Raw genomic sequence first — 13,324 nt, forward strand, 5'->3', positions numbered from 1 at the left:
CAATCTATACCACAGCTCACAGCAACTCTGGATCCTTAACCCACTGAGCAAGGCCAGGGATCAAACCCACAACCTCATGGGTCCTAGTCGGATTCGTTAACCACTGAGCCACAACAGGAACTCCTATGCAAGGTCAATCTCAAGGGATAGTAGGATTGGAGCATGGGAGGGCAGGGGAGTGGATTCCAGGAGAGAACAGCATGTGTCCCGCCTAGCTGTGTGCCTGCCGCCCTTCCTAGTGCGCATGACCCCAGCCGCTTTGCCCTCAGGGCTGTCTGGGCTTGAGCCACCTGCCCACCCAGCCCCTGGGCTGTGTGAGTTGTCCCGTCCCGGGGCAGCAGCTGAGCTCAACAAGGGTCTGTGACCTCTGGGGCTCTGAGTCATTTTATTGGGCTTCGATGACTGGTGGTAAAGCGAGGCTGTGGAGGCAAAGCCCTGGGCTACTCCTGATATCTGCAAAATGGAGTTGAAGCCCAGCATTCATCCAGCTGACTGCATTCAGGAGAAAGTTTTAAAAAAGGCTTTAGCCTCAACCATTCTAGAAAATGAGTGAAGTAATGGCCCCAGAGGAGCTATATTCGTAAAACAGCCTCAAGAAGCTTTAAAAATGTCGCGTGTTTCAGGGGTACATGAATCAGAATGTGCTGTCCAGGGGAGGGCCGGTGGAGTGTGTCCTTTGAGAAGCTGGGCATGGGTCATCCTCGCCAGCCCTGGAGAAAACCAGAGCCTCCGAGAAGGCCCAGCCTTCCGAGGCGTCTGGTGCCCCTGTGACTCTGAAACTCTGCAGGCATGTCAGGGGTTTGGGGGTGGGCCTTCAACCATTTCCCCAGGAAGAGGCTCTCAGAGTGAACATGTTTAAGGCTCTTGGACATATTGCCAAACTGCTCTCTGTAGGGCAGGGTTGCTCACACCCCAGTGCTTGCCTCTGCCGGGTTAGGCCACACAGTCTGACCTTTAGCAGAGTAGGAGGCAAAACTTGGCCCTTCCTTGATGGCTCAGGAGGTTGAGCTTGTATTGTGTGTTATGTCCATTGGCCATTCTTTGGTGGAATGTTTGTTCATTCTTTGCAGTCTCCAAATGGGATTTCTCCCCCCCATACCTTGGGGATCTCTAAAGAGTGTTTTTATAGATTAAAAGTCAAACATTGCAAGGATTTTTTTCTTATTTCATCTGATTTTGATTTATCTTAGGTTTCTTATTTTACTTAGAAGTGTTTTTGTTTTCCTTTTTTTTCTTTTTCTTTTTTTTTTTTTTTTTTTTTTTTTTTGCTTCTTAGGGCCATACTTGCGGCATATGGAAGTTCCCAGGCTAGGGGTTGAATCAGAGCTGCAGCTGCCAGCCTGCACCACAGCCACAGCAATGCCAGATCAGAGCCACATCTGAGACCTACACCACAGCTCATGGCAACCCCGGATCCTTAACCAGCTGAGCAAGGCCAGGGTCAAACCCGAGTCCTCATGGATACTAGGCAGGTTCGTTTCTGCTGAGCCACAATAGGAACTCTGCGAGGTTTATTTTTTCTGTAGTTATGCTTTAGTTTCTTCCTTTGGATTTAGACTCAGAAAGTCCCTTTTTACCCTAAGACGAGATAAGCAGTCATTTGTTCTTCTACTTATTTTAAGATTTCAGGTTTAACTTTTTCTTCTGTAATCCATGTGGCTGGGTTTGGGGGTCTGACTAGCCCCCAGCCATGCCAGTAGCCCAAGGTCCCAGCCCCAATTGTTGAATGGCTGCTTTCCCTGCCCTGCCTGCCCCACCCGCCTGCCCCCGTCTTCCAGGAATCATGTTCGTGCAAGAGGAGGCCCTGGCCAGCAGCCTCTCATCCACAGACAGTCTGACTCCCGAGGACCGGCCCATTGCCCGGGGCTGCTCCGATTCCTTGGAGTCCATCCCTGCGGGACAGGTAACATCCTCTCCTGCTTCTGGGGGTTGGTTACCTCTGCAGCCACCTCTTCTGCCGGAGGCTTTCTGGAAGTAGGAGGTTGCCTGGGTGGAGTTGTGGCAGATGCAACCAGTGCTTGGTGTGCCCTGCTTTGTGGTTAAGCATCTTTGCTCAGTTATCATCTGTCTCTCCATCTTTTTCTCTGGGCTGATGGGAGTAGGCAGTTTCCTCTCACTGGGCCTTGGGAGGCAAAGCTAGATGACCTTTAGTGCAAGTGAACAGACTCCTTGGGGAAAGCAGTTCAAAAGGCCTTGTCGCGGGGGAGCTTGTTTGGGTTCCAAACCCATCAGGAGTTTCTGTCCTGCTGCCTGGCACTCCAGGGCCATTTTGCCCATTCTTGCACGTCTACCTGGTAGTCTGGAACACGACGTGACTCTGGGACCTCCTCTCTGGCTGCTGCTGAGGGTCCCTGAGCTGCTTTCTGTGTCTTGGGAAGAGAGGAAGGTGGCATGATGTGTGGTGTGAGGGGCTCATTTGCTGTGTGCGCAGGGAGTGTGCTTCGTACCTGGGCCTCCCCAGCCCTGTCTCTGTTCATCAACACAGTGTCATGGCCATATGGCATCAGGACAGTGGGCAGAGTCCTCCCTCTGTCTCGGGACTTCACAGCACTCTCCCTTCCCTTCCTCAGGTCACAGTAGGAAGCTCTCAAGCCCCAGGTCTTCCCCACTGTCCAGAGACCACTGGGGTGGGGGGCTTGCCAGGCACTGTACAGAGTGTGTCCTGCTCTGCTCGCTGTGTCCTCTCCTGCCCAGTTAGTAACTTGGTAGATGGTCCATGTGGATTCCCTGGGATGCCAGACCCAGAGGCACAGGCTGAACTGCAGAGGGGTGAAAGCCTCTGGCCCAGGGGCCGGGAGTGTAGACAGACCCAGGTGGATCAGCCCTGCTGTGCGCTAGCAGGATGTCTGGGTGAGTCTCTCTGCCTCTTCAGGCTCCAGAATCCACCCCAGGGTGGAATGTGGGGATGATGCGGAGCCTCCCGCAGGGCCATGAGGGAGGGTGGGACACCTGGCTCAGGGCCTGGCACCCCATTTATGCCAGAGAATGACTGAGTTTCCTTCTCTCACAGGCACTTTGCGATGAGATAAGGGATGTGCCGGGGGCTGTTGGTGGTGCAAGGTAAGGAAGAGGCTGTGGCGGAAGGCATGCTGGGCCTTCTGCACACACTCATCTGTTGGCTAGTGGTAACAAAGATTTTGGTAAAAATCAGTTCCACGGAGGTTCTCCAGAACTATTTCTTCCTTTAAATAAACAAACGCAGATGAAATGGGCTCTGGTCTGTTTCCAAGGTCTAATCCCTAAACTTTGCCTTGACAATACATATTATCCTATACTAGGAATCAGCAGACCAAGACCATTTTGATGCACTACCTATTTTGTATAGCCTGTGAGCTAAAAAGATTGTTCCATTTTTAAAGAGGGGGGGCACGGAGGAGTTGATATGGGTAGAGTGACCCTTAAAGTCTCAAGTGTTTACTCTGATCTAGCACAGAAGAGGTTCCCCGCCTCATTCTCCATACCCTTTTTCACAAGGACAGTAGTGGCTAATGGGAGCTTGAATTTAGATGTGAAAGTCCTTAAGACCCCCCCACCCCCAGCCCACTCCCCACACTCCCCACCCCTCTTACTCGTGAAGGCCCCTGGGCGCCCCTGAAGGGAATTGGCAAATGAATCCAGGCTTTTGAATACTCACTGCCTTTGGGGCTTCTGGCCAGCATTTGAGGACTGAGAATTCCTTGTGACATGGATAGGATTGCTCTGGCTGCCTGCGATCTGAGCCCTGGGAGTGTGGTGGCCCCAGCTTTCCAGCACCTTTGCTCCCCAGCAGGGTACTTGTGCTAGAAGCAGGCTTGGCTGTTTGGGAGGCTTGGGAGACCCATGGGTTGGTTCTTTGGAGCCAGGGAACAACAGCAGGATCCCAGTGTGGGAGTTGGGGGTGTCCTAGCCCAGCATGTCACTGACCTGGCCGCTCCCTGCACAGCCCGGAGCACTCAGAGCCAGAGGTCCAGGTGGTGCCCGGTTCCGGCCAGATCATCTTCCTGCCCTTCACCTGCATTGGCTACACTGCTACCAACCAGGACTTCATCCAGCGCCTGAGCACGCTCATCCGGCAAGCCATTGAGCGGCAGCTGCCTGCTTGGATCGAGGCTGCCAACCAGCGAGAGGAGGGCCGAGGCGAGCAGGGCGAGGAGGAGGAAGAAGAGGAGGAGGAGGATGTTGCCGAGAATCGCTACTTCGAAATGGGGCCCCCGGACGTGGAGGAAGAGGAGGAGGGTGGGCCAGGAGAGGAGGAGGAGGAAGAGGAGGAAGAGGAGGAGGAGGAGGGCGAGGAGGGCGAGGAGGAGAGGCTGGCTCTGGAGTGGGCCCTGGGCGCAGATGAGGACTTCCTGCTGGAGCACATCCGCATCCTCAAGGTGCTCTGGTGCTTCCTGATCCATGTGCAGGGCAGTATCCGCCAGTTCGCCGCCTGCCTCGTGCTCACAGACTTTGGCATTGCGGTCTTCGAGATCCCGCACCAGGAGTCCAGGGGCAGCAGCCAGCACATCCTCTCCTCCCTGCGCTTTGTGTTCTGCTTCCCGCATGGCGACCTCACCGAGTTCGGCTTCCTCATGCCGGAGCTGTGCCTGGTGCTCAAGGTGCGGCACAGTGAGAACACGCTCTTCATCATTTCAGATGCCACCAACCTGCACGAGTTCCACGCTGACCTGCGCTCGTGTTTCGCACCACAACACATGGCCATGCTGTGCAGCCCCGTGCTCTATGGCAGCCACACCAGCCTGCAGGAGTTCCTGCGCCAGCTGCTCACCTTCTACAAAGTGGCGGGTGGCTGCCAGGAGCGCAGCCAAGGCTGCTTCCCCGTCTACCTGGTCTACAGTGACAAGCGCATGGTGCAGACAGCTGCCGGGGACTACTCGGGCAACATCGAGTGGGCAAGCTGCACGCTCTGCTCAGCCGTGCGGCGCTCCTGCTGTGCCCCCTCTGAGGCGGTCAAGTCCGCCGCCATCCCCTACTGGTTGCTGCTCACACCCCAGCACCTCAACGTCATCAAGGCTGACTTCAACCCAATGCCCAACCGCGGCACCCACAACTGTCGCAACCGCAACAGCTTCAAGCTCAGCCGTGTGCCGCTCTCCACCGTGCTGCTGGACCCCACACGCAGCTGCACACAGCCACGGGGCGCCTTCGCTGATGGCCACGTGCTCGAGCTGCTGGTGGGCTACCGCTTTGTCACTGCCATCTTTGTGCTGCCCCACGAGAAGTTCCATTTCCTGCGAATCTACAACCAGCTGCGAGCCTCACTGCAGGACCTGAAGACCGTGGTCATCGCCAAGACCCCTGCGACCGGGGGCAGGCCTCAGAGCCCCCTCGCGGATGGCCAGCCCACAGAGGGCAGGGCCAGGTGAGACCAAGCACAGGCTCTTGGGGGCCATGGGGCAGGAGGCTGGTGTATGCACCATGTCTGAGACCACTCACCCAAGCAGATTTCTTGCATCTTCTCCTCAGCTCCTGACCCTGCTCGGTGTTGCCCTTACCTCCCTCAGGCTGGATGATGGGCTGTTGCTTGTCTCCCCAGGCTTCAGGAGAGGCCCAGGAAAGCTGTGTTTCCACAAAGCTGAGCTGGCCCAGTTCTGTGCCACTTAGAGCCCTGTGTGGCTGGGTGCCCAGGTTCCTGCTCCCACTTTGCCTGACCCTTTACACTGAGCCTAAGCACGACCTCTAGTATCACCCACACCCCTCCTCCTGGGCTTGGAATCCCATAGCTGGCTCTGCAGGCTGGGGGGCTACTTCAGGCACCACTAGCCTCTGATCCTAGCTCCAAGCCTTACCCTTTGGTGAGCCACACGCCCCCTCTCAGGAAGACCTGGGGTGCTCAGGGGCCCTCTGTGTGTGTAATTTTATGAGTTCCCTCCAAAGGAACCTGTTGGCTGAGAGCAGCAAGGTCTGAGTGTGTGACCAAGTGGTTCCTTCTTGCAGAGCTCCCTTTCTTCTGAGGGGAGACTGAGGTGCAGGGAGGGAGCAATTAATAGCCCTGTCCTGTTCTTGCTCGCACTTCTCTCCTTACCCTGCCTCTCCCCCTGCCGCCTGAGCGTGGCTTCCCTCAGGGCCACCTGGGGTTGAAGTATAGTGGCCTATGGGGGGCCATGGTCACACCCAGAGTTTACTTCTGCCTGGGGCTCAAGGAGGACCCTTGAGGATGCCCCTTTCTCTTAGCACTGCCACCAGCTTGACATATGCTGGGGCTTCCCCACCTGGGCAAGAAAGCCCTTCATTTATCAGCTTTCCTGCCCCATAAGACACAGTCTTCTGTTCTGGTGGACAGAGGACAGTGGAGACTCTCTCCTCACCCTAGCATCTTACAGGGCCTGCCAGCCTTCTCCCTCAACCCAGCCCCTCAGCTGTTGCTCCCAGATCTGGCTGTTGTTCCAGCCTCTTCCTGGCTGAACCAGGGGCCCTTCTTATGCCTAGCACAAGTGCCATGCCCTCCGTAGAGAACCCTGATGCCTCCAGGTGCTATGCCAGAGGTGGCCTTGCAGGGCCCTCTCCACATCTCCCAACTTCTATGAAGAGGCTTTGTCTCAGGTTCCCTGCCACCCCAAGCCTGGATGGACCCTGCCCACAGTGGGGGCTGCATGCATCTTTGCTCCAGGACAGCAGGAGGAGTGCTCAGAAGGCTTGGGGGTTTGGACCCAGTGCAAGATCAGGAGCCCAGGGATCTCTTTCAACAGCCAGAGTGTCCAGTTGAGAGGACAACATCTAAGACTCTCCACTAACATGAGCCTGGGCACATGGGAGTGTAGCTGATTGCAGGGAGCCCCCAACCTTCATGAGGGTTCCTTTGGAGCATTGTTTCATCCGTGTTTGGAACAGACCAGGGAAATGCTATGTGGCCACCTGCAGTGGGGTGAGATCGTGGGCCACCTGAGGAGGCTCCCAAAGCAAACTGAGAAGCAATTAGAGTTTTTTTTTTTTGTTGTTTTGTTTTGTTTTTGTCTTTTTTTGTCTTTTTTTTTTTTTTGTCTTTTGTTGTTGTTGTTGCTATTTCTTGGGCCGCTCCTGCGGCATATGGAGGTTCCCAGGCTAGGGGTTGAATCGGAGCTGTAGCCACCGGCCTACGCCAGAGCCACAGCAACGCGGGAGCCACAGCAACGCGGGATTCAAGCCGCGTCTGCAACCTACACCACAGCTCACGGCAACGCCGGATCGTTAACCCACGGAGCAAGGGCAGGGACCGAACCCGCAACCTCATGGTTCCTAGTCGGATTCGTTAACCACTGCGCCGCGACGGGAACTCCCCGCAATTAGAGTTTTTGCTTCTCACCTCTGTGGGTCTCCAGGTTCCAACCCTGGGGACCTTGGTCTGTGTTCTGGCCTCTGAAATGGCATTTCTGACACCTTTACCACCACCTCAAAATGATTTTTTTTTGGTCTTTTTTTGCCATGACGGAAACTCCTCAAAATGATTTTTGAGTCCATGGGTCGGACGTGTCTATCTCAGCCCTGCCCCATGTTGCCATCTCCATCTCAGGAGAAAGGGCCCAGGCATTTCCCCTCTGCTCTTTGCTCTTCCCATAAGGAACCAAGGTGAGATTCCCAGATGACCCCAGAGGTGATGTGTAGTGTATCCGTTCCCTTTACACTCTGAGGTGACACATGGGATGGGAACCTCCAATTGGAGCCTTTGTGTTAATCTGGTATTTCTTGGGGGATTGGGAGATGCAGCGATGACCAGCATCTCCAGGAGGCCCTGGAAGAAGTTCCAGTCCCAGCTCTGGCCCCAGCAGAGGCCCCAGGCCTGGCAAAGATCCCAGCTCCAGCGGAGGCCTCAGAGCCAGCTTTGGTCCTGCCAGAGGCCCCCACAGAGGCTTCCGCCTCAGAGGAGACCCCAGCAGAGGCCTCAGCAGGGGCCTCAGTCCCGGCCCCAGCAGAGGGCACGGCACAAGCTGAGGCCCCTGCCCAGTACCCAAGTGAACGCCTGATCCAGTCCATGTCGGAGGAGAATCAGATTCCCTCGCACCTGCCTGCCTGCCCGTCCCTCCAGCACATTGCCAGCCTGCAGGGGAGTGCCGTCGTCGAGTTCTTCCACAACAGCATTGCTGAGGTAGGGCCCAGCACGCATCTCACTGGCTGGTGTGTGTGTGGAGGAAGGTGGCATGGTTGTCCTGGGGCCGCGGCAGGCTTGCCTCGAGGCCAGCCCCAGATTCCCAGACCTCTCTGTGCTGGCTTTGCAGCCAGCTTCAGCTATTGACAGCTTGGAGGACCTGAGTAGGGAGAACTTGGGCTGCCCTCCCCTGGCCAGTTGTCCCCTGCATCACTGTCACCCTCTGCTCCATTCCTAGCCTCAGGCCTGAGGCAGACCCCACAGCACACCCGTCTCCCACCCCTCACCTCCTCTTTGCTGACAAGTTTATAAATACATCAAGATGCAGTGGAGGTCCCATGTCTCCCCATCCAAGGCTGTGGGCTCTTCCCTGGGACGGATAGGTTCCTGGGTGGTGGGGCTGGCAGAGAAGGGGGCCCTGGCCACCCTGCTCTCCTGCAGGCCCTGACCGACCTCATCTGTGTCTAGGTGGAAAATGAGGAGCTGCGACACCTCCTGTGGTCATCAGTGGTGTTCTACCAGACCCCGGGGCTGGAGGTGACAGCCTGCGTGCTGCTCTCCACAAAGGCTGTGTACTTTGTGCTGCATGACGGCCTCCGCCGCTACTTTTCTGAGCCGCTGCAGGGTAGGCACCAGGGCCTGAGCAGACAGACGGGGCTCTGAGGGGACAGTGATTTGACTGCACAGGCTGAGAATCTCTTTTCTGGGGAAGGGGGTATGTGACGGCACTTTTCTCAAGCTCTTGTGAGGGAAGTGAGGCCAGGTATGAACACACCCAGCCAGGGTCTGGTATGTGCCCAGGAACTAGCCACATTGAGGAGGGGCTAGGCAGCCTCTGCCCCCGGGGCCTCAGTGAGAGCTCTAACCAGTGGCCTGTCTTAGGGATCCCGGTGACTCCAGCACACGAGGTCTTCTGTGCATAGAAATGGTGGTGGCTCCATGCCATGCCTCAGGCCAATCAGGGGGGACCCAGTCCTGCTCAAGACAGCTGTTCACCCAGCACAACCACATTCAGTCCCTTTCTCTCCATCACAGATTTCTGGCATCAGAAAAACACCGACTACAACAACAGTCCATTCCACATCTCCCAGTGCTTTGTTTTAAAACTCAGCGACCTGCAGACAGTCAACGTTGGGCTTTTCGACCAGTATTTCCGGCTGACTGGTGAGTGACTGCTGTGCTTTGTCCTGTCTTGGGTGAAGGCCAGTGTCTCCAATGGGCTTCCATCGTCCTATATGGGTGCATTATCGCAGGCAGAGTTATCTCTTTGCTCACAAGCCAGTTCACCGGAGTGGGAGGAAGCAGCTTCAGGAACTGCTGAGAGTGCAGAACTCACCCCCCAGGACTCGGAGCGGGGGGCCGGGGGCAGAGGCAGTGAAGTGCTGGGCAGGCAGGGCAGAGTGGGCCCTGGGCTTATGGGCAGGATGTTTCTGACTCATACTTCCTGAAGAGAGAAAGCTAAGCTCTTTCCCTGATGCCTCTGTATCCCCTTCCAGAGAAATGTCACAACCCTTCCGGCTTGAGAAATGGCCATCTCCCCAGACCCCATGCTACTTTCCCACATGGGCCCTCCTGGCCCTTGCTCTGTGGTCCACAGGTCCAGGCTGATCTGCTAGAGACTAGAGGTGGCTCCAGGGGCAGGGACGGGGGCTGGGGGAGCAGCAGCCTGCAGCCGTGACTGGCCTTTCTTCCACAGGTTCCTCCCCGGCGCAGGTGGTTACATGCTTGACACGGGACAGCTACCTGACACACTGCTTCCTCCAGCACGTCATGGCTGTGCTGTCCCTGCTAGAACGCACACCCTCTCCTGAGCCTGTCGACAAAGACTTCTACTCTGAGTTTGGAAACAAGACCACAGGTACCCCCACCCAGCTTGGGTCTCCTGGCCAACCCTGAGAGCAGTAGCAGGCCCCAGAGCAACCCCTCTGTGCCCCGGCCCCATGTCTGCTTCTGTCTCTCCTCTTTGTCTCTTTTCATGCTAAGTCACTAGGGTTTTCCGTGAACTTTCCCATGCCACCAAATCCACAGCCATCCAGTGGGTGCTTCTCAGTGTCCACTCCACTCTGGTCTCAGCTGCTGGCCTGCGGGTCTCTGCCTAAGTATGGGGGATTGGAGCCCTCTCTCCTGCTTCTGACAGACACTCAGCTCTTGCTGCTGCCTCTGGGTGGCTTGGGGCCACTGGTGCTCCCAGCCTCACCACAGGCCAGTTCCAGGCTCCAGCCCCACTGGCATCTCTCTGCAGGAAAGGTGGAGAACTACGAGCTGATCCACTCGAGCCGCGTCAAGTTCACCTACCCCAGCGAGGAGGAGATCGGGGACCTGACGTTCACTGTGGCCCAGAAGATGGCTGACCCAGAGAAGGCACCGGGCCTCAGCATCCTGCTGTACGTGCAAGCTTTCCAGGTGGGCATGCCACTACCTGGGCGCTGTAGGGGCCTGCTGCGCCCCAAGACGTTGCTGCTCACCAGCGCCGAGATCTTCCTTCTGGATGAGGACTTCGTCCACTACCCGCTGCCCGAGTTCGCCAAGGAGCCTCCACAGAGGGACCGGTACCGACTGGATGATGGCCGCCGCGTCCGGGACCTGGACCGCGTGCTCATGGGCTACCAGACATACCCGCAGGCCCTCACCCTGGTCTTTGATGATGTTCAGGGCCACGACCTCATGGGCAGCGTCACCCTGGACCACTTTGGGGAGGAGCCAGGGGGCCCAGCCAGAGCTGGCCAGGGCCGCGAGGTCCAGTGGCAAGTGTTCATCCCTAGTGCTGAGAGCCGCGAGAAGCTCATCTCACTGTTAGCCCGCCAGTGGGAGGCTCTGTGCGGCCGGGAGCTGCCCGTGGAACTCACCGGCTAGCTCACCATGTCTGGCCTGGTGTCCACTCAGGGCGGGAAAGGAGGCTTTCTTTGTTCTTTTAAAAATGTTTTCTTCTCTCTTGGTACCTTCATTTGACTGTCCTCCCAGAGAATGTGAACTGTGTGTTCAATTGGTTCTGTCTTGAGAGTGAAAGTGCCGGCCCCTCCAGGGTCTCCGGGTACCATCAGCTTCCCGTGGATCTGCCTGTCCCTGGTGCCACATGGCCGGGCACACCAGTGTCGTATCTTCTGTCGTGGGACTGTTGTTAACGTTGCACCGTGGTTCTGGTTTACTCTTTTACACGTCCTTTCCTGAGATGTGAAGTCCAGTCTTGTTACTGTTGTTGTCATTGTGGGCACCTGCTGCTAATTATGAAGCTGGCCGCACAGTGCACATTGAAAGCTCCTGCCCTGTGCAGTTTTCCAAAGGGGAAGCCTCTCCGGGACCAGACAAGTGGGAATGAGAGCCCTGTGGGGCAGGAGTCCCCCAGGCCTTGAGGCTGAGAGGGCTGGGGGCAGGGGACCTACAGCTGCCAGCCCCAAGTGTGATTCCTGTTGCCTATTTTCTCTATTCCATAAAGCCAAGTTTGACACAGTCTGGCTCTTTTATTTCAAAGGCCACTGGGGTCCCAGCAGGGCACTGGGCAGGGCGTGGTGAGAGAGAGGGTGCCATCAAGAAGGTGAGATATTGCAGGAAGAGAAGGAGGGAGGAGGGGATGAAGGAAAGTACGTGGCTCTCCCAGGGCCAGATGCGGAATCGGTGTCACTGGAACCTGGGACAGGGAAAGGGCCATGCTGGGCCAGGGCTAAACCCGGAGCCTCAGGGCAAACAAGGGGCATGAAGCTCCTCAGGCATACCTGGCACACTGGCTGCTGCCCTGCCACCTTCACACCTGGGCCTGCTGTGAGGCTTAAGCCTGGAGCCTGGGATAGCTTACTCTGTGAGGTCTAGGGGCCTCACCAGGATGGCCTGCAGGGGGAAAAGCCTACAGGGAGGTGGCCCCAGGGCTGGAGTGTGGGGAGGAGTGCCCTGTGCTGTCCGTGTCTGGGTTCCTTGTCCTGAGAGATTGTTGTCTCAGGGAGCCCAGCTAAGGTAGGATGTAGGATTTCTTTAGGAGCCAGCCTCTGTGCCCCATCCTTCCTCAACCCGTTCCTGCCCTCCACAGCAGGGCTTCTGAGGCTCACTTGCCTCTCTTTCATCCTGGCCCAGTCAGGAGCCTTGGGCCCTAAGGCTGCAGGGCCATTTGGGCCAGGCAATATTAAGGGGATGGGAAGTGGCTAGCTAACCCAGATCCCAGGCCTGCCTCTCCTCAGTTTGCCCTTGGTGGCAGCAGAAAGGGAATCCTGGCCTGGAGGAAAGCTTGGGGCGGGGGGTACCACCAAGAGAAGGGTCTCCCCATCCACACACCCCCAGCCAGCTCTCAAAGACCAGCTCCATGCCCCTCAGCTGGTGGGGGAGGGGACAGTGATAAGCCTGCCCCCAATCAGGCCTTTATCAAAGGCCTGTACAAATGGCCATCTCCCTGTTTCCATCTCAGTCATGTCATTGACAAATGCAGATTTATAGACCAGAGTCGAGGTCCACTGCACATAGGCCTCACCTATTAGACGGACTCCTGCTCCCAGGCCCTCCAGCCCCCAGCATATAATAGCCGACCCCAGCCTAGAGGGGTCATGAGGACAGGACCTAATGGGGAGAGTTTGTGCAGTGTAGTCAGGGGCGGGGTGCCCTGCAGGCAGCAGAACTGGGATTGGAGTTTAACTCTGGTTAAGCAATCTTAGAAGAATTCCCTAGTTCCCTCTGAGCCTCCGTTTCCCCATTGGTAACAGAATAATAAAAGTAACTCCCTTCATTCATCCATCCCACAAATCTGTGTGAACCAGCCAATCACTGTCCCTGCTCTCCCTTAGCTGACATTCCAGCGGGAGACAGAAAATAAACTAAACCAGTGCCGGCTGGTGGCCAGTGCTACGAGAAGGCGAAGGCTGGAGAACTTTAACCTGGACCTTGTGGTGAGTCCTATGAGGATCTGGGGCAAAAGCACCTAGGGAGCTCACTCTGTGGTTAGGGAGTAGGAAGGCCCGTGTGGTGGAGCAGAGTGGGGGTGGGGGAGCAGGCAATGAGGGCAGAGGGGCCAGCCTGGCACAGAGTGGGGTCCAGAGTGCAGGGGGAAGCCTCAGGACAGAGTGGAGAATGAGTTGGGGCAGATGGGCAGCAGGGGAACACAATGGGGATGGGCATCCGGCGGCAGTGAAGGCCGAGCAGGGCAGGGGAGAGAAGGAGTAGTCTGATGGGTGTCTACTTGGCACAGAGGCTAGCAGGGATTCAGAGGCCTCTGAGAGCCCTCAGCAGCTGGAAAGGTGGAAGCAGACACACTTGATTCTGGGGCCCCCTCCCCCCACCAACCCTCAGAACCTACCCCCACCCTCA

At 56.8% G+C, this 13,324-nt stretch overlaps 2 protein-coding genes across 17 annotated transcripts in view; both read left to right on the forward strand.

Annotated features, from left to right (window-relative positions):
- Positions 1–11,488, forward strand: part of NISCH (nischarin) — a 34,408-nt gene extending 22,920 nt beyond the window's left edge. For 4 of the 14 annotated variants that reach the window (XM_084988520.1, XM_021068898.2, XM_013981770.3 and 1 more), the window contains exons 14-21: positions 1,779–1,903; positions 3,011–3,060; positions 3,923–5,341; positions 7,657–8,041; positions 8,510–8,666; positions 9,077–9,205; positions 9,738–9,899; positions 10,284–11,488. In XM_084988520.1, coding sequence (XP_084844646.1) covers positions 1,779–1,903; positions 3,011–3,060; positions 3,923–5,341; positions 7,657–8,041; positions 8,510–8,666; positions 9,077–9,205; positions 9,738–9,899; positions 10,284–10,894 — 3,038 coding nt within the window. In that variant the 3' untranslated portion in view covers positions 10,895–11,488. Of the gene's footprint in view, positions 1–1,300; positions 2,851–3,010; positions 3,061–3,922; positions 5,342–7,656; positions 8,042–8,509; positions 8,667–9,076; positions 9,206–9,737; positions 9,900–10,283 lie in introns of all 14 variants that reach the window. The other 10 variants (XM_084988522.1, XM_084988523.1, XM_084988521.1 and 7 more) reach the window with 6 other exon arrangements.
- Positions 11,489–12,123: 635 nt separating this feature from the next.
- STAB1 (stabilin 1) overlaps positions 12,124–13,324 on the forward strand; it is a 28,410-nt gene continuing 27,209 nt past the window's right edge. For all 3 annotated transcript variants that reach the window (XM_021068890.2, XM_021068891.2, XM_084988487.1), the window contains exon 1: positions 12,124–12,906. The gene's annotated coding sequence lies outside the window, so the exon portion shown is untranslated. The remainder of the gene's footprint in view (positions 12,907–13,324) is intronic.

The sequence above is a fragment of the Sus scrofa genome, chromosome 13, assembly GCF_054392235.1.
Source record: "Sus scrofa isolate SSC_HxYL_T2T_F1_AM1 chromosome 13, Sscrofa_HxYL_maternal_Yorkshire_Landrace_v2.0, whole genome shotgun sequence".
Lineage (NCBI taxonomy): Eukaryota > Metazoa > Chordata > Mammalia > Artiodactyla > Suidae > Sus > Sus scrofa.